Below are 21250 nucleotides of genomic sequence, written 5' to 3'. Positions count from 1 at the left end.
TTTTAAAGTCTATTCTTTGAGCTACAGGGAGCCAGTGTAGGGACTTTAAAACTGGTGTTATGTGCTCTATCTTCCTGGTTTTAGTGAGAACGCCAGCAGCAGCATTCTGGATCAGCTGCAGCTGTTTGATTAATTTGTTGGACAGACCTGTGAAGACGCTGTTGCAATAATCAATACGACTGAAGATGAACGCATGGACGAGTTTCTCTAGATCTGGCTGAGACATTAGTCCTTTAATCCTGGAAATGTTCTTCAGGTGATAGAAGGCCGACTTTGTAACTGTCTTTATGTGGCTCTGGAGGTTCAGGTCAGAGTCCATCACTACTCCCAGGTTTCGGGCTGATCGCTGGTTTTCAGTTGTAATAACTGAAGCTGTGCATTGACTCTAGATCTATAACTCTACATCTATAACTCTAGATCGTTCCTCTTTAGGTCCAAAAATAATAACTTCAGTTTTGTTTCTGTTCAGCTGGAGAAAGTTTTGGCACATCCACACATTTATCTGTTCTAAGCATCTGTTCAGTGATTGGATGGGCTCTGAGTCACCTGGTGACATCGTAATGTAGAGCTGTGTGTCATCTGCATAGTTGTGGTAGCTAATATTATTTCCTGTTATAACCTGAGCTAGTGGGAGCATATAAATATTGAATAAAAGGGGTCCTAGGATTGAACCTTGGGGTACCCCACATGTGACCTTTGACCTCTTTGATGAAAAGTTTTCAATTGAAACAAAGAAATCCCTGTTCTTTATGTAGGATTCAAACCAGTTAAGCACTGGACCGGAGAGTCCGACCCAACTCTCCAGTCGATTCAGTAATATGTCATGGTCAACAGTGTCAAAAGCTGCACTGAGGTCCAACAGAACCAGCACTGTGGTTCTGCCACAGTCCGTATTTATATGGATGTCATTGAACACTTTTACCAGGGCGGTCTCTGTGCTGTGGTGAGCATGAAAGCCAGACTGGAAGGAGTCAAAGAGGTTGGTTATAGTTAGGAAGCTAGTTAATTGTTTACACACAGCTTTTTCAATAACTTTGCTGATGAATGGGAGGTTGGAGATCGGCCTGTAATTCTGCATTAGTGATTTGTCCAGATTGTTCTTTTTTATAAGTGGTTTGATTACTGCTGTTTTCAGAGCCTGGGGGAAAACGCCTGATGAGAGCGATGAGTTTACTATTTGGATCAGATCAGCAGCAATAACAGGCAGGACTTTCTTAAAGAAATGTGAGGGTAAAACATCCAGACAGCAGGAACTGGAGCTTAGTTGACTTATAATTTCCAGTAGGGTTTTATAATTAAGTAGTTGAAATTGGGTCATTTTTCCTGTATTTGTTTTGTTTGGGCTCAGCATTGGTACTGACTTTATAGTGGATGTACAGATTAATCCTCTGATTTTTTGAATTTTCTCTGAAAAGAAGCTGGAAAACTGGTTGCAGGCGGCAATACATTGGAATTCAGGCGGTAACGTCACAGGAGGGTTTGTGATTCTGTCAACTGTTGCAAATAAAGCTCGAGCATTGTTAATGTTTTTGTTTATGACATCTGCAAAGAAAGCCTCTCTTGCATGTTTTAGTGTTAAATGATAGTTACGTAGTCTTTCTTTATAGATGTCACAATGAACATGGAGTTGAGTTTTACGCCATTTTCGTTCTGCCCTGCGGCAGAGTTGTCTTGCAGATCTAACTGTTTGTGCATTTCTCCATGCAGATTTCTTCCTACCAGACACAACCTTCATTTTAATTGGGGCAATGGAATCAATAATATCTGAGACTTTAGACTGAAAATCATTTACCAACTTATCTATATCATTACAGCTTAAGGGTGAGGAAGAAGAGTAGATTTGATTAAAAGTTTCTGCTGTGTTTTCAGTGAGAGAACGTTTTGTGATGGTTGCTGTTTGTCCAAGTGGGTTAAAAGATAAAGAACTTTCAAAGATAACAGCGAAGTGATCCGACAGGCGACATCAGTTACAGAGACACTGGAAATATTCACACCCTTACTGATATCCAGGTCCAATGTGTGTCCTTGAGTGTGTGTTGCTTGTTTGACATGTTGTGTTAGACCAAAAGTCTCTAAAATATTAGCGAGCTTTTTTGCCCCTCTGTCTTGGGGGTTGTCAACATGAATGTTGAAATCACCGACAATTATTAAACAATCATAATCAATACATATAAGAGATAGAAGTTCATTCAAGTCAGTAAAGAAATTTTCCACAAAAGTTGGAGTTTTGTATAGAGTTACAGTCAAAGTTCGTTTGCGGCCTTTAACCTCAATTCCAAGATACTCAAAAGAGGTGAAGTGACCCAAAGAGATTTTACTACAATTTATGGTATTCTTAAATATTGAAGCCACGCCTCCTTCTTTTTTGTGTTTTCTATTCTCACTTAAGAAATTGTAGTTAGGAGGCGCAGATTCAATTAGTACGATCGATTCATTATTATCATTCAACCATGTTTCTGTCAGAAACATGACATCGATATTATGCTCAGTGATGAAATCATTAATTAATAGAGCTTTAGCACAGAGAGATCTGGTATTTAAAAGAGCTAGTTTAAGTGACTTGGAGGCCAAGAAATCTTCAGTCTGAAGTTCCTTTAGGCAGGGGATCAGTCTGATGTTTGAATTAAAACAGCTGTATTTTATGTTTCTGTTTCTTGTAGATTTTCTTGTAGTTATCCGGACAGGTAATGTCCTGTTCTGCAGTGCCGAGGGGCCAGACACATTCTGGAGCAAGAGGGGTGTAAAGATAAAGTCTGGACCCCGGCCTCAGACCTCAGAAACGCAGAGTGATGGATCCTCTGGGACGTTAGAGTCAGGTGGCTTAAATGAAGTGAGGTCTGCTACGTGAGCGCTAAGAAGAGACGTCCCAAGTACAACCTGTTGATTCATTCCATCTGTAAATTTAAGAAACTCCGGTCCAGAAGACATTTCTCCATGTATATCTTGTGAATCCTGTGAATGAGAGGGTGAGCAGAGAGGGAGGGGAGAAGGAGGACGGGAACCAGTCGCTCCGTCTCCAGTCGATGTTATATCAGCTGTTTTTGCCTGATAAGCCGACGGTTCCTTCCTAGTCAGAAATCCTTGAGCCTGTTCTTCTGAAGCGATGATCACGTTGCTGTCCTTGTTGATAAAGTGAAAAAGATTTGCAGTGAGCAACTTTATCCCATGTTTATTAAGATTGCGTCCGCTTCTTCCAAAGAGGTGAAAGCGCTGCCAATAGATCCAGAGGTTATCGATGAAGGTCACTGAGCTGGCAGAGCAGCTTTTAATCAGCCATTTGTTTATCATGTCCAGCCTGGAGTGTTTTTCGTCTCCCCATTGAGGTGATGGAATTGGACCACTGAGAAATAACTTCATTTTTAACTTTCCCATAGTGTTCAGTAGAATATTAAAGTCCTTTTTCAGAATCTCAGATTTCTGCTTTGCCACATCGTTGGCTCCAACATGCACAACTAAGGACTCAATATCTGGCTGATCAGCGGTTAGCGAAAGAACTTTACGAGTTAAATCAGAGACGACAGGAGGCTCTGATTGGAGGAGTTCAGTCTCACCTGGAGAACAGCTGCTCTGATTGGCTGTCGGCCGTTCAGCTCCTGTTCTGGGTCTTTCTTCACACTCACAGCTCCTGTAAAGACATTTCTTCATCAGTGAAATATTTCACTATCAACAGGCTGGAGCTGAACATGTTCATGAAGGTCCACCACAAACTAGAGACCAGAACTGGGTCAGAACAGAACCTGAGATCATTGATGATCTCTGGTGTGAAGTTCTTCATTGTATCATATCTGGTATCATGACTGATACCAGTGTTCCCAGTCTGGAAGCTCCAGTGCTTCACTGGGTTTAGAGACAATCTGAGTCGTTGCTCCTCACATTGTTGGTTGTTTTTGTTTTCATGCAACATTTTCATCATTGATTCATTCAGACTTTCATTCAAACTCTGATTTACTGACCAACATCCTTCATGACTAACTTTAAATTAATATCTCAGAAAATTAAGTTACTGTTTATTAAAACACTGAAGCTCAACCAGTTAATATCTTTTATTTTATATCTCAATAGATTCACATGAATCAGTTAGAAAATGGTTTCTTACTTTCTGTCTGATGGTTCAGGTTCATTACTGAACTCTGGAGGATAACCTTTGGACAGGTCACTCCTCATAGATGGACTGATGGGTCCTGGAGGTTCTGCTCTGTCCTGATCTTCCATCTTCTGGCCTTTTGGAGAGAGAAACCAGAACCAGTCGGTCCAGTGATCCGGTTCCAGTAACTGTCCTGTGAAGCAGAAAGCTGGTTCCCATCATGTGTTCAGAGGATCAGAGTGAATCATTTGAATGAATGAGTGAACATTTCCTATGAACTAGTGAACTTATTTAGCTCCCAGTGGACTTGAACGCATCATGACTCTATTGTAGCTCTGTATGGAGGGAGTCAGTGAGCAGAAGGTTCTGAGGGAGCAGCAGCTCAGGTCGGGTCCACAGCTCTCCTCCAGACAGAACCGGGTCCAGCTGGGATCTCAGCAACATGTCAGCCTCTGTGTGCAGCTCAGCAGGATTTCCTCTCAGCTCAAGAGACACAAAGCAGCTTTCAGGGACCACAGCATCCAGCTGAGGTACCAGCTGGACCCACTGCAAGGAATCATGGGTAAACAGCTGCTTCAATAGGGGGATGAAGCCCCCAAACACTCAGCGAGGCCTGAAACATATTTAGTCTATTGATCTGATTGAACTTCAAAATAAAGAGACACATTAATGCAACTCTTTTAGTTAGAAACTAGTTTGTTACAACTGATCTAAAATGTTTGTGAAATTATTTGTTTGATTATTATTGCTCCATTTAAAAGTTTTGTTATTTTTAGGGATGAACCGACTGCAGTTTTCTGGCTGATCGATTCCGATTTTGCAGATACTGATTGCTAAACACAGCAACCTTTCAGGTAAGAGTCAGTCTGGATCTGGATGCATTTTTCCAGCAGAGCTTTGAGAGACAAAGAGTTTCTTCCTGCTGAAAGGAGCAACAAGAGGAAAACCTGGAAAAAGACCAAACTCAGTGAGGAGGAAGAGAGGAAATCTGTGGACGGCTTAAAGCCGGTTCTGATCCACAGACAAGAGAAACATCAGTTTCTGCTGAACCCCAGACTGATGAGGGACGGAGTGATGTGATTCACTTCCTGCTGATTTCAACAAGCAGAGAAACTAGTTTACAATGTTTTAGTTCTGGTCTTTAGGTTAAAACACCAGAGAGAGTCGCTGCAGCAAGAACTGATGGACTGTAAAAGTTACATTAAGTTCTCAGTTTATTTAGATTAAATCTGAAAAGTTCATTATTGCTCCACACAAACAGATCAGCTTTAGATGCTGCTGTCATGGTAGATCATAGCTGATCATTCACCAGGTTAACTGCGCAGTAACTGAGCTGTGTGTTTATAGTGTGTTCAATATTTCTCTTTTTGTTCCTTATAGTCGCATAATGTAACCTCACTTAGCATCACTTTATAAGCAGCAACGTCTCACAATAAAGTTTTTCATTTGATCTAATTCCTTTCTAGATCAGGCCTTCAATAAAGTAAACAGAGCGCTGCTGCGGGGACCAGGCCCTATGAGAGCCGAGCGACCCAGGCCGAGGTGACTGAGGCCCCGGGAAGCCTCGGTGGGTTCATCGGTTAGAAAGGCTCCAGAGAGCCGAGAGACACGGAGAGACCCGGAGCGGCAACACTTACCTCTAGTAACAAGTCAGCAAGTTATTTCCATCCTGCAGCTCAAAATGGAGGCTGATCTGAAGGAGACCAGAGTTGGTTTCAGTTTCTATTTTCACAGGAAGTCACGTAACTTGTGTTTTCCTCTAGAGCCAAAGTTTGATTCATCTGAATAAACATTAATAGTTCAGTTAGATTTAACAGAGTGAAAAAACTAGAGTGAAGATAGAAAAGCTTCAGTATTTCTGTTTTGCTGTTAGTGAAGCAGATCTGAAGCTGAGCAGCTTTTTTCATGGATTCAGCAGAAAACCAGCAGAACAAACTGCAGTTTAACAGGCGTTTGATGGAGGATTATGAGCGCTCACTGCCCTCTGGTGGTGAACTATCGCAACTACAGATATTCCTCTTCATATTAATTACAGTTTATTTAATCTCATTTTCACTTTTATCAGGCCAAATCAAATCAGCTTACATTAATGTTAAATAAAAGTCACTGCAGGGTTAGTACATGGAAATGAAAACTAAACTTACTTTAGTAAAAATCCTCCAAAAAAGATTAATTGTGGGTAATTTTGAGAATCAAAATGTAAATAAATGTAAATGTAAATAATACAAATGTGTTTGATATATAATCCAAACAGCTGAGACCATAACATCACAAAGTATGAAAACACATAATGGATAAATATTATATGGAAAAAGTTAATAAAGTTTAAAATATTAGTACTTAAAATTACTTAGTTAAATACAGTATTTTGTATAACTGAATTCATTTATGAATAAATGTATTACACATACAACAACATTATGCTGCTCTTGTTAATGTCATTTAAATACTTTTATCTGTTTTTAAAGACTGTCTATAGAAATAACAATATTATACGGTGGTGGTGCAAAACCTCACCGGAGTTTGATTTGCTGCTACAAAATAAAAGTTTCGGGAAGGAAAGAAGAAAAGTAAAATGCATTATTTAATATGAAAGCTAAATGAGAAAATTAACTCGTTTCTATGGCTCTTAATGTGAAAGTACTAACCGGACGTGAATGTGGTTTGTAAACTCTAACTTTATCAAGTAGCTGTAGTTACCGTCTGCGTCCACTAGAGGGCAAAACCCGCCCTGCTCTGATAATAATAGTTCAGTTCGCGGCTCTGCAGCTAAAACATCAACATCATTCTGACTGTTTCCAGGATAATTTAACTTTTCATAAATATTTCCTACCTTCAGACCGGAAGCTCAGCATATTAGCGTATAAACCAGAGTTGTAGAGCTTTGATTCAGCTCTGTTGGAGCTGAAGCTCCAGTTTAGGAGCCACAGCTCATCAGGAAATATTAATATGTAACTTATTTATCATATACAGATGAGTTATCTGTATGTAAAATAACACATCTATATATTAAATCAGCTGTACAGACCATAATAATGTTAATATTTATGATGAGAAAGATATAAACATGATCAACTTAACAGAAGTCAGAAACCAGCTGCAGCTCTACAAACTCACCTCTATATTCAGAGCGGGGAATTTCCGCCCTCTGGTGGCCATAGTGGGAACTACAGTCCTGATAATGCTGCAGATAAATCTTTATTGTCATTGTCACAAGGACAACAAAATTCAAAAGGTGCCATCAGTCGGTGCACATGCCCAAAAACAAAAAATAACTGTCTCACAATTCACACACAACGCAAGAATCAACAAATAACTGGCAAAAAAAAAAGAAAAATAAGAACAGCCACATTCTCATCATTTATGATGATTAATGGTTGTTTTTGATTGCATTTAGTTTTGTTATTGTTATCAGGTAGAAACTGTCTCTGAGATAGTTGGTTCTTGTTCTGGTTGCTCTGTATCTTCTGCCTGAAGGCAGCAGTGTGAACAGAGAATGTCCGGGGTGAGAAGTTTCCTTTGTGATGTGTTGTGCTTTTCTTAGACAGCGGTCGCTGTGCAGGTCCTCCAGTGAGGGGAGAGGGCAGCCAATGATTTTTTGGGATGATTTTATCCACTTAATGTGGAGTTTAGAGAAAAACTAACAGTCTTCCTGAGTCATATTGACAATTTACTGACTCACATATTATCCTGACATTTTTTATTAACTGTTTGGAGTTATATATGTAATAAAAACAGTTTAAAATCATAAAATAAAGCTGCTGTGTTAAACTCTTACAGGAAGATTTTTCTGGTCAGACTTAATAAAATCCTGCAGTGACTCTTATTTAACGACAGTAATGTAAGCTGACTTGATCTGACTTTATAAAATTTAAAATTAAAACAAAGATAAAAATCCCGTTGAACAATTTACATGAAGAACGTCTGTAGTTATGATAGTTCACCACCAGAGGGCAGTAAGAACTCAACCAACCATCATAAAACTGATAAACTTTAAACTTTTCACTAAATAGTTTCTAATAACAACAGCGATATTAACTTAATCCTATGAATAATAATCTATATATTTTATATTTGTATGTTATTAGATATGGCGATTAATTATTAAAATAATTTAGACACAAAGTGAACAACAACTACTTAAAAAGTATCAATTTCTATTACTGTAGATGAAAATTAAGCTGAAAAAAAATTACATTTTATTCTGTAAAAATCCCAGAAATATTAACTGTGGGTAATTTTGAGAATCAAAGTCTCAAAAAGCTACAAATATTATGAAAAATATATTTATTAGTGATCAGCTGAGATCAGAGCATCAAGCTGGATAAAACCACCTAAAGGACAATTAATAAAAATAAAACGTGAATGACGCTTTTAAATATATCTGAGCACTGTAGTAAACAGATTATTTAACTTTTATTTGTTGGAAGAGACTCGCTCTCTACCGCCCTCCTGTGGTCAGACACTGTAACTACACACTAAAATTCTTTATACTAGTTTAATAATAAATTAATGAGCGATTATTAATTTCCTTTGTCCTTTATACTAGTTTAATAATAAATTAATGAGCGATTATTAATTCCTTTGTCCTTTATACTAGTTTAATAATAAATTAATGAGCGATTATTAATTTCCTTTGTCCTTTATACTAGTTTAATAATAAATTAATGAGCGATTATTAATTTCCTTTGTCCTTTATACTAGTTTAATAATAAATTAATGAGTGATTATCAGTGAACTGAAGGACAGTCGCTGCTGTTCAGCATCAGAGTTTAAATTTGCAGCTGCTGATAATCAGTTTGTGTGTAAAACCAGCTGCTGGAGCCTGATAGCATCGTTAGCATCGTTAGCTCCGCTCAGAGTCTCTGCGGGCTGTTTTCATCTCTGTGGAGCTGCTTCTAGTTCACACTGACAGATAAAACATTGATTTCATGTTAAAGTCGAAAGAAGATTTAAGAAATAAAACAGCAGAAACACGAAGAAAGCAACACGGGCTACATTAGCCAATCAGGAGCGGGAAACTAGCTAGCTGCTAACTTAGCCTTCTGCCCCCTAGTGGACGCAGTATGTAAATACAACCAGAGTAAAGCTAGAGAGTTGATATGTGAATAGCACTTCCTGTGGATTCCTTCAAAGTAAAACACAAGGAACTAAATTCTCCTCTAAGTACATTTTAGCTTGTTAGTTTATTATTTTATCAGAAAGCATAAGTGTGTAATTTTCTTAGGATGTGATATAAATTATATAATTGGGCTCTGAAGCAAAATTATCATAATTATTCTGTTTTCCAGAAAAAAAAAAATTATCATAAAAATTCTCCTGACTCTAAAACGGAAACTCGGCATCTTGGTGAACAAACCAGTTATTTATTTCATCAGGAAACATTAATATGTAATTTATTTAGGATATATAGATGAGTTATCTGTATGTAAATAACACATCTATATATTAAATCAGCTGTCAGTCCTTTAGACAGACCATAATAATATTAGTATTTATAATGAGAAAGATATAAACGTGATCAACTTAACAGAAGTCAGAAACCAGCTGCAGCTCTACAAACTCACCTCTATATTCAGAGCGGGGAATTTCCGCCCTCTGGTGGCCATAGTGGGAACTACAGTCCTGATAATGCTGCATTGTTTACATTTAATATCCACTTAATGTGGAGTTTAGAGAAAAACTAACAGTCTTCCTGAGTCATATTGACAATTTACTGACTCACATATTATTCTGACATTTTTTAATTCACTTTTTGGAGTTATATATGTAATAAAAACAGTTTAAAATCATAAAATGCAGCTGCTGTGTTAAACTCTTACAGGAAGACTTTTCTGGTCAGACTGAATAAAATCCTGCAGTGACTCTTATTTAACGACAGTAATGTAAGCTGACTTGATCTGAATTAAATTAAAATAAAGATAAACATCTGGTTGAACAATTTCCATTGATGATGTAAATAATGAATAAATCCAGAAAGACGGCAGGGTGACCGATGGAGAATGTGCTGATATGTGATGAAAATCGACTGTTTCATCTCATGTAGATCTGAACATATAAACTCATATCCAAGCATCATTATAGGTGGAGTCGTTGGTCCCATCCGTATTAGCGCTGAATTTTCCTGCTGCCCTGAACACATCTTCAGTAAAACAAGCCTCACTGAGGCCAATAGACCAGCGCTACGTTGCAGGAAAACTCTGAAGCTTCTTGGCTGGTTTTGGCCTCTAAACTGAGACGCTCTCATATGAAGTGAAATGTTGCACATTTAAGGTGCTGGAGATGACCTTTAACCCCTCGCTGTCCCAGGTTTTAGGTAGTGTCGAGGTGAAGAGCCAGACTCCTGATCTGCTGTGAGTGACGTGACGCTCGGTGGAAGTCCTGCATCCTGTTCCATCTTCATGTTGGAGACGTGAGGCTTTGCTTCTCCTGTCTGGGATTTGATGGGAAACGAGTCACAAGATTCAGATGATTTCACAGTCGTCACTTTGACGATGCAAACTCTGGTTCCTCTCAGTGTTTGGTCTGTCAGAACGCTGCTCAGGTTCCTCCTCCAGGTTTTCCTGCTTTTCTTTAAAGTTGTTCGACTTTAAATCCACACAAATAAACCAAAGAAAGTCGGTTATTATCTCATCTTCTAATGCAAATTTTCATCCGTCAACAAAAGCTGAAAAACAAAACTGTTCTCCTTGAACATCAGCTGTGCAAACTGATCCATTAGATCTGTGAGCAACATGGAGTTTATCTCTGTTTCATTTCAACTTTGACCTTTTGTTCCTTCCTGTTGCATCAGAAACTTCCCGTCCTTAAAGTGAATCAAACGGTTTGAGTGAAACCAGGTTTCAGGTGGACTGAAGTCGTCTTCACTGTGAACTTCATCAACTTTCTGCTTCACAACAAAACCTTTCAAAGCCAAACACACATCCAAGCAGCTGAGTCACAAATGATCCAAGTTCAAATCTTGTGTTTCTTTTCTCTGGAGGATCTGCTCAGGACGTCTGGATCTGTTCTGAAGTGGATTTAATGCTACAGATCCGGAGGAAGTTTTAGTGTTTGGCTCTGAATCTATAGAGCTGCTATCATGTCTCATTTTAGCTCAAGTTTTTTCACCACAACAGAATAAAATGACATTTTGCCCCATTAACATGCTCTTTAAAGCTTTTTAAATGAAATTAATACTTCATATTTCTGCTGAATTCAACTCTTGTAACTTGAACTCAGAGTATTTTTCTCTCTTCTGTTCCTGCAGATCATCAAACAGATCAGATGAAAAATAAAACTGAAAATCTTCAACATCCTGATCGACGTCTGGAAACTATTTGAAATAGAAACGTAAAATGTTCTGAGGTCGGTGACCGCCTCGTCGTCGGCCTGTTGCTACACCTGCACGTGACACCAGCAGAAACGCTGTCACCATGGAAACGCTAGGGGGACACCTCGGGTCCAAACATGGAGGAGGCAGCATCATGCTGAGGGGAAGCTGGTCCCAGTTGATGTGAGTCATTTTGATGCTTTTCAAGGTCATAGTGAAAGTAAAAAGCTTCAACATATAAAACATTATTTTAAGATAAATATAGCCTTCTCAAAAATAAAAACACTTTTTACTCTGAAGAATTTTAAAGAACTAATAAAATTAGAATTAGTTTTATTATAATGAAAACTATTTTGAATTAAAACCAAATTAAAAACTAAAACTTTTCATAATAATGACAAAAAAGAATCTGAATTTGTAATAAAAACAAAATAAAAAGCCAATAAAAAGAGAAAAGTGTTTTAAAGCCATGAAGCCAGAACAAGATTTAATCCTGTTCCTGTTATTCCATGTAACATTCTGGAATAAAACCAGGGATTTAATCCACACAATGTTCAGATTTTTCTCCTTCCATGTTTCCAGCTGGTGGCCTCAGAGAACAGAAGATGTTTTAAAAGCAAAACTTCAAACCAGAATGAAAAACTAAAGCAGCATCAAGCTGCATTGTAGCTGAAAAACCCATTGAGCTTCAGTGAAGCGGCTGAGATGAATCGTTCTCACCTCCATGTCCAACTGGAAACTCCTGACAGCAAAAACTGCAGAAAGTTTTAATCCCGTCGCCACTGACAGGCTGAACCAGATTCTTTGCTTCTCATTCCTGCTGCAGCTGCAGAGTCTCTTGTTCTTTCTAGTTTCCTCCATATGACTCTAGGAGAGAAATGTTTCTAATTAGATGTGACCTCTGACCTGAAGAATCCTCTGCAGACGAAGCACATCTGCACTTTTTTCTTCTTCTTCTATTTTTATGGAAGTTGGCAAAAAACTTAAAGTGTCGCCGACACGATAAAACCACTGACATGATTTACAAAGATGAACTATTGACCTTTCATTGTGTGGACACAAAAACCTCCATCATGTGACCTGAAGGCCTCTGATTGGTCGCCTCTAGTGATGTCATCAGAGGCTGGTTGTTGCTCTGCATGAGACAAAGTGTCTAAAGAGTAGTGATGGTCAAATGAAGCCTCATGAAGCAATGAAGCTTCCCGGCCCATTGCTTTGCCCAAAAGTTCATAACTCGATGCTTCATTCATTTCTCACTAGTGACATCTGCTGGTGAAACTGTGGCAGCCTTGTCACTCAGATAGACATATTTAAAAACAATTAGTAAATGCAATATTGTCAAAGTTCTTGTCAAACTCACGTTTAGTAACAGGAGAGTCAATTAAATCCTATTTAACTCATCTTTATTAGTTATTACAATAATTTGTAGTCAATCCTGATATATGTTGACGGTCAGTGGCTGTTTTCTTTTGTCACTGACTGATTTGACAGTAAATATTTGTTTTAGTGGATTCGGAGTGCAGCGCTTGTTGGGGCAAACAGTTTTCTTTGAGTTTTGATTTGCCTCCTGAAAAACTAAAATTCTTCAAAAGTTATTTTTCTTGGATTTCTATTGGCTCTCTGATCTGATCCCTTATATTTTTACTCATCAGCCAGAATTTTACTTTTCCAGCAGCTTTAAGTCGTTTCTGCTGTGCAAGACTGATATATTTTTGCAGAGCAAAGAAATAGTGGAAATAATTTCAAGAAGGTGAGAATTTTGGAGGTGAAGGGTTTAATTATTGTTTTTGAAGAATCTTGTGAGCAAACATATCAAGTTTTCCCTGATTTTTTCCTTCTTGCTGGCTCCTTTTCAAGCAGGTTTATTTGTGTAGCACATTTCAGCAACAATGCAGTCAAAGTGTTTTACATAATAAAAACACACAAATATAAAGTCACAAAATAATCAACCATTGAGAAAACTGGTAACAAACATTACATTTGTGAAGCCATCATCAAAATCATTAATACACATGAACTATAAAAGGTTCCTTTTATTTCGGCCACTGATGAAGACAAATATTCCTCTGATGCGATCAAATACAATAACCCATGAAGCTGCGGATCATCACGCTTTTATTGTGAAAACCGACACGCAAAATGAAGCAGGAGGAAGAGCAGCAGAACCAGTAAAGATACTGGAACCAGTTCAGCTCAGCAACAGGAAACTGCAGCTTTAAGAGAGCTTGTAGAAATCTGCTGTCAGTTTGTTAGTTATGATCAGCAGGAAACCAGAACCCGACCAGAACCACAGCTCCATGAAGCCAGCAGCTTGGCTCTGAAGGAGAACCGGGCCGAGTTCTGGTTCTGGTTCCTCCACAGAGAGAAAACCCAGAGAGGAAAACAAGAAGAAGTGAAAACTCACCTGATCCAGACTCTGCTCTGCTGCTGCATGGAGTCTGAACCGGTTCTGATCCAAACCTGGCTAGAGCTGAGGCCCCGCCCCTTCACTCACCTGAGGCTCCGCCCCCTTCCAGGTGATATTAAATTCCTTTCCTTCCATGTTTCCTCTCTTTGTTTTCTCAGTGAGTTGAGCTGTAAAACTTTAGGTCAGATTTGAACTTTTTCAGGTTTTTCTCAGTTTTCTGCTCATTTCCAACCAACATTTTATTGCAGGAAATCATTTCAGGAAGGAACCAGAAGATTCAGGAGTCTGGGAGATGAGACTGTAACCGACCTGAACACTGAGGTCCCAGAGCGCCCCCTGCAGGATCTGCTGCACCATTAACCAGACAGAAATGGCAGTTTTATACAACTTATTATTCTAATTCAATAGCTGATTTAATTCATCGAGTTTTGATTGAAAAGATTGATTCTCATCTGTTTTATTAAAAAAACATCTTCAGTCTGAATACTGCAAAAATAAACTGCTGGCTAAATTAGTAGCTTAAAGCTGAAATCAACTTGAGATGTTTCTGCTTTTACTAATTTAAGCTGTGAAACTAAATGTGAAAACTTATAATACAGCAAAAATGGCATGGAGGATTAAAATGAAGGTTTAGTTATTATATGTGTACACAGTCAGCTGCATAAAAAATACACAAAGATTTTTTAAAAACTTTATTTGGTCGTTAAACATCCAGCAACCCACATTGCATTAGAAGAATTATGAAAATCAAACATGAACCAATCAGCACATTATCCCAGTGATTCTCTGAGGTTTGAATAAATCAGTAAAATCACAGTAAAGAGCCTGAAGTTCTCTAGAAAACTCAAAACATGAAATATGGAGTTAAAAAAGTAAAAACCAAAACAAACTGAGAGAAATTAAAGCTGAGAATCAATGATGACGTAAAACTTCAAGATTTAGTTTTTACAATGAACATAAAATATATAAAATCTTTTTTTTTCCAGGTTCCACATGTTCCTGAAAACTGCTCTAAGATCAGAGTTTCTGTAGGACATCCAGTTCTAAACTGGTTAAACTGGTTTCTCTGATGGAAGCTGAAGTTTCTCTGCAGTTTCCAGTAAAGCATCTTTTTATCTGTGGAGCTTTGAGGAACATTTTCATGTCAGCAGAAGGAAGAAGCAGCAGAGAAAAGAGGTTTGAAGTGTCTTTCATGGCTTCAAAGCTGAACTGAAAATGATTCCCATGTTTCCATTCTCAGACCATTTCTGGTTCCAGGATGAAAATGAATCAGAGAGAAAAAAGATCAACTTTCCAGTTGAATCCAGTTCAGATCAAAACTCCATGAAGCCTCTAAATGGAGCAAAGTTTGAATTGGATCTTTATTGATCCAAAGAGACAAACAATATCAGACACTAAATGACAGACATGAGAAAATAAACAGGAGGAAAACCTTGGAGGTCAGAGGTCATCATCATGATCCAGTCAGAGTCTCTTTAGACTCAAACTGCTGCAGCTTCAACCTCTGAGGATCAGCAGGACACTGAGACCATTCTCTACTTCACAGAGATCAGAACCTGCAGAGAGAAGAAGGAAGGAGAGAGCAGATCAGTGAGTGTTTCCAGCCTCTCTCCAGCAGCAGTCAGTGACGCAGCACATCCACTAGATGGTTCCCAGGCTGCAGTCAGACTGATCTCAGAGCTGTGACCAAGATGAACCTGATCAGTTGTTTCCTGTTGAACTGAGAGAACAAACAGATCTGAGATCAGATCTGCTGCTGCCACAGTTTGATGGATGAGGACCACTGTCTCTAGACATGTTGGACGGCTGGACGCTGGAGTCCAGCTGGACTTCCTGGAGACATGGACACAGCAACAACACTCATCTTCACACCAACACAAACGCAGGAACACAGCAAGCTGCTGCTCCTCTGATTGGCTGATTGCTGTCTCTGTGTCCAATCAGGAAGCCTGAACCATTCTCCTCCCACTGAGAAGCTGCAGCTTTACTGGGAACACTGGATCTTTGCTTTGATGCTAACTGGGTTTAGTTCAATATGCTGACAGCAGCTGGACTCACTACAAACATTTACTTACTTTAAAGTCTTTACAAGATTCTTCAGCCGCCGAACATCTGAATCCTCCAGGTTGTTCAATCCCAGGTCCAGTTCTGTCAGACGGGTCGGGTTGGACTTCAGAGTTGAGGCCAAATAATCACAGCTGATCTTTGACAAACTGCAGCCCCTCAATCTGAATAAAGAATAAAAGATGTGAGCTGAAGCCAACAGGATGCAGGTTAACCAGTCCAACAGAACCAGTTAAAGATTCTCATCAATATTAATGCCAACAAGCTGCTGCTTCAATAAAGACCTGCTGACTTCAGAACCAGAACCAGAACCAGAACCTGGTACTGGGTCATGTTGTGTTGGAGGATTTTAGTCAGTAAAATCATTCCAGGTTCTGATCAAAGTGTTGAAGCATCAATTATTGATTATTGATTAGTTCCTGTCAGATTCCAGGAATTCACTTTTCTAGACTGGGTTGAATGACCTTTGACCTGCTTCACATGAGGGGGATTTCTACACACTGGGGGTCCGAATGCTGTCCTGTTCTGACCTCAGATCAGCAGGTCCAACTCAGTTACACAGAGGGACTAAATTAAACTCTGGATCCAAGTCCAGGAACAAACTCAGAAAATATTTATTAGAACAGAAGAAATTAATTTGATTTATGATCAATTATATATAATTATTCACAGAAATATCAATAATTATAGAATTACATACATCAATGTCTCCAGTCTGCAGCCTTCAGTCTGTAGAAAACCACAGAGCTCCTTCAGTCCAGAATCTCCCAGGTTGGTTTTGATCAGGTCCAGTTCTGTCAGATGGGTCGGGTTGGACTTCAGAGCTGAGAACAGAGAAGTCCTGCTGGTCTCTGACAAACTGCAGTCCATCAATCTGAATAAAGAATAAAAGATGTGAGCTGAAGCCAACAGGATGCAGGTTAAAACTGAAATATGAACAAATAAATAATAAAAATGTAGAAAATTAATTTCCCTGAATGTAAAAGAAACACGATGAACTGATTCTAACATCTGATCCAGTCAAACTGGTTTAAAGAGTCCAAACCAGCAGAACCAGAACATTTTATCCATAAAGAAACTCAAAGTTTTCTATCAGCCTGGATGAGTTGAGCTATTTCTGCTGGTTCCTGATCATCAGCTGGAGACCCGACTTGGTAACTGGATCAGAACCACTCAGTTTGTTCATTAATGGCCTTGGGTTCTTATTAAAGCTGCTGAAAGCCAATGGAGGCCATTATTTCCTAAGGAGACGTGACCTGATGAAGCATCATCACAGAGACGAGGCTCCAACCGACTGACAGCTGTCAGACTGAAGAGGACGGTTCCTCTCTGACCCGGCCCAACAGAACCACAGCTTCAGGACAAAGCTGAGGAACCTGCTGCTGCTGCAAACCTCACTTTCATTCATTTCATCTAGATTTGCTTTTCTACAATCAGTCATTTCTTAGATTTGGTCATTAATGATGATTTGAACTTGTCAGTGTTTGTGGCTCGACTCTGGAGGAACAACATTTCATTCTGGATGTAAAGATGAGAATCAGAAATGAGAAATAAAACAATCTGAATCTTTACCAAACCAAACTGAAACATCTCCATCATTAATTTACATCATTTGAATTATTATTTTCATGTTTTATTCAATGTTTTATTCAGTAAAAAACATTTTAAAGTAAAAAACTGAAAAACAAAGTTCAATAATCTCAAAGTCTGATATAAGAAAAAAATAATATATAAGGTAAAAAGTTTTAGAGATTTTATTCTGACATTTAAACAGGTTGTTTTAAAATAAAATATATTAGAATAAAAGCATTAATTAAACTAATGTTTAAAGTATAAATGAAGGATTTTATTGTATAAATAAAGAAAACAAACCTCAGAATCTTCACTTTACTGACTGAACTCTCCAGGATCTCAACCAGAGGCTTCAGATCAGAGTCTCCACCTTCATTTATGTTGATCTCATTTATTTCTGGGTTGGACTTCAGAGCCGAGGCCAAAACTTCACATTCAGCTTTTAGGAGCCACCAGCCACCAAGTCTGTGATTAGAGAAGAAATAAATTCAGTTCTAATGAAATCAATCTGGATCATAAAGAGACTAAAATATGATAACAGTGATGTCATCATCTGATCAACATCTGATCTTCAATTTACTGAGTTTGACCCCACAGAGAATCTGTGCAGTTCCTGATTAAAGTCCAAGTTCTGGTTCTGGTTCTGGTCCAGGCTTCATGTCCTCAGACCTTCAGCTGCAGTCAGATGTTGAAGATCTTCTATCATCTGTGAAGGAAAGTTCAGTTTTCTCTGCAGCATCTGATGGAGCTGCAGCATCAGAGCCTCAAAGGAGCTGAAGCAGCTGATGAAGAGGCTGACTGAGCTGATGAAGGAAACTACTGGAGATGATGGAGAGGAGGAGGAACTGCTCACAGCTCGGACTTGGACTAGACCGTTTGGCTCAGAGGAACAAAGGTTTGGATGTTAGAAGAAATTGTTGCTAAACTCTTAAAGAGCTGAAGACCAAAACAGAGCGTTTGGGTCCAGCAGGATTTTCATGGTGAAGCAGTGAAAGTTCTCCAGTAACTAGAAGAGGCTGGGATGTCTAAAGAGTTGAAGCTCATGTCTCTCCAGGTCTTCATGGCTAACAGCTTCAACAAAAGCTGCAGATGAAGAGTTGATGAGGAAAATGGTTCCAGCTCTGGAAGCAGAGTTCTCAGAGCTTTGGGAGGATCTGACAGAAACTAGGACTTTTTCTGGAGCCAGACAACAATCACCACATTTTGCTCTCATTTACAAACTCAGAGGAAACTAGTGGGAGGAGGAAAAGTTGGTTCACCAAGTTTCTAACTGGTTTCCATGACAACAGCAGCAATTATTGGGGTTATTTTAAAGTGTCCATCAAACCTAAACAGTGATTTTATAATTTAAAAAAAGACAAAGATCCTAAAAGGAGAAGCGGCTCAATGAGTGAAGAGGAGTTTAAAGTGTAAAAGTCTCTCTGGCTGATTGGATCTTTCAGACAAAATAGATTTTTTTCTAGAGTTCAGGGTTTTCTATTCAGTTAAACATGAAAACTGATAAAAAGTTAAATATTTTTAAAATGATCAAAATGTCTAAAACCAGAAGCTGCAGCTGTCCTGGATGAGCTGAATGTTTAGATGGTTGAATGGCTGAAATAGTCCAGAGGATGAAGGAAGAAGTTAAAGACCAAAAACATCCAGAAGCAACTTGAAGAAGAAGAAGAAACAGGAGGACAATAGAGCTGAATCAGCATTCACACAATGAAAACATCTGGACTCACCGAGCCTTTCTGCAGTTCCTCACAGCTGGAACCAGTCTCTGTTGTCCATCCCATGATGTGTTGTACTTCTTCAGGTCCAACTCATCCAGAACCTCTGACATCTGCAGCATGAAGGCCAGAGCTGAACAGTCAGTCACTGAGAGCTTCTTCCCTGAATCCAGCAGCCGTTGGATCTCCTGATAAAATGAGACGTCGTTCATCTCAACCAGACAGTAGAAGATGTTGATGCTTCTGTCAGGAGAGATTCTATCAGTGTTCATTATATCTTGGAAAAGAGAGATTGTTTTAGTGTTCATCTCCTTCAGGTTGGTGATGATTCTCTGGATGGTTTCTGGACTGTTCTCTGTCTGACCCAGCAGATCTTCTAAGACTCTCTGGTTGGACTCCACAGTGAGACCATGAAGGAAGCGGACAAACAAGTCCAGGTGGCCATTTTCACTGCTGAGGGATTTCTCCATGACTTTCTTCATGAACTCATCTAGAGATGTTTCTCTGTATTTTTCTCCCAGAAACGTCTTGATCACCTCTGACTTCCTGCTGGTGAAACAGTGGAGCATGTAGACTGCAGCCAGAAACTCCTGGATGCTCAGATGAACAAAGGAGTAGACGGAGATGTCGCACGTCCCTCTCTCTCTTTTAAACATTTCAGTGAACACTCCTGAGAACAACGCAGCATCGTTGATGTTGATGCCGCACTTTTTGAGCTCTTTGTCATAGAAGATCAGGTTTCCCTCCAGCAGCTGCTCAAAAGCCAGTTTTCCTAGAGACTCAATCAGCTTCTTGTTCTCTGGACTCCAGATTGATCTTGTCTTTTTTCCTCCATCATACTTTTCCTTCTTGATTGAGAAGTTAACCTCCAGGAATGCTATGTACATCTCAGTCAGAGTCTTTGGCAGTTTTTCTCCCTCTCTGGTCATCATCACATCCTCCAGAACTTTAGCAGTGATCCAGCAGAAAACTGGGATGTGACACATGATGTGGAGACTTTTTGATTTCTGGATGTGGGAGATGATCCTGCTGGCCTTCTCTTCATCATCTCTGAATCTCTTCCTGAAGTACTCCTCCTTCTGGGGGTCAGTGAACCCTCTGACCTCTGTTACCATGCCAGCACACTCAGCAGGGATCTGATTGGCTGCTGCAGGTCGTGTGGTTATCCAGAGGAGAGCAGAGGGAAGCAGTTTCCTCCTGATGAGGTTTGTCACCAGAACATCCACTGAGCTGGACTCTGTAACATCAGTCAGGATCGGATTGTTCTTGAAATTCAGAGTAAATCGACTTTCATCCAGACCATCAAAGATGAACAGAACCTGGAACGTTTCAAAGCTGCTGATTTCTTTGGTTTTAGAAAATAATTTATGAATCAGTCCTAATAAGCTGAACTTTTCTTCTTTCAACATATTCAGCTCTCTGAAAGTGAATGGAAATATGAAATCAATGTTCTGGTTGGTTTTGCCTTCAGCCCAGTCCAGAGTGAACTTCTGTGTTAACAGTGTTTTCCCAATGCCAGCCACTCCCATGGTCATCACTGTTCTGATTGGTTGATCTCTTCCAGGTGGGACTTTAAAGATGTTTTCTCTTCTGATTGTTTCTTGTTTCCTGGATGCTGTTTCAATGTGTCTGACCTCATGTTCCTGGTTGACCTCTCTAGTTAACCCCTCTGTGATGTGGAGCTCTGTGTAGATCTGGTTCAGAACGGTTTGATTTCCAGGTTCAGCGACGCCTTCAAAGAGACTCTGGAACTTCTTCTTCAGAGACGCTTTATGGTCACTCTGACACCGAATATCAAAATCTGAAGAAAGAGACAAAGACAGGAGAGGAGACACTTCAGCTGGACATAAGGAAAACAATAATTTTTTGATATTCTCAGAGACAATTTGTGCATCAGCTTTAATGGATGAGAAAAAAGTAAATCAATAAATAAAAAGCCCAAATTTTATAAAAATTCTGTATGGTAAGAATAACAAAAGTCACGACTGTAACTACGGTTTGATGAATCCCAGATGATCGCCAGAGGCGGTGCTTAAAGCACTGGATGACAATTACCGACAGAGTCCTGAGAAATCACACACAGAAAAGAAACAACCCCG

At 39.2% G+C, this 21250-nt stretch overlaps 1 protein-coding gene and 1 long non-coding RNA gene across 2 annotated transcripts in view; both read right to left on the bottom strand.

The window, feature by feature from the left end:
• LOC116715908 (NACHT, LRR and PYD domains-containing protein 3-like) overlaps positions 1-21250 on the bottom strand; it is a 50914-nt gene that overhangs the window by 10823 nt on the left and 18841 nt on the right. The window contains exon 5 of the mRNA XM_032556652.1: positions 16568-16741. Coding sequence (XP_032412543.1) covers positions 16568-16741 — 174 coding nt within the window. The remainder of the gene's footprint in view (positions 1-16567; positions 16742-21250) is intronic.
• LOC116715958 (uncharacterized) lies at positions 3575-5836 on the bottom strand. The gene is made up of 3 exons (XR_004338293.1): positions 5722-5836; positions 4097-4220; positions 3575-3625 (listed from the first exon to the last, which is right to left on the bottom strand). It is a non-coding gene; the product is annotated as an uncharacterized LOC116715958 (long non-coding RNA).

The sequence above is a fragment of the Xiphophorus hellerii genome, chromosome 24 (assembly GCF_003331165.1).
Source record: "Xiphophorus hellerii strain 12219 chromosome 24, Xiphophorus_hellerii-4.1, whole genome shotgun sequence".
Taxonomy (NCBI): domain Eukaryota; kingdom Metazoa; phylum Chordata; class Actinopteri; order Cyprinodontiformes; family Poeciliidae; genus Xiphophorus; species Xiphophorus hellerii.
This window is presented reverse-complemented; position numbering and strand designations above follow the sequence as displayed.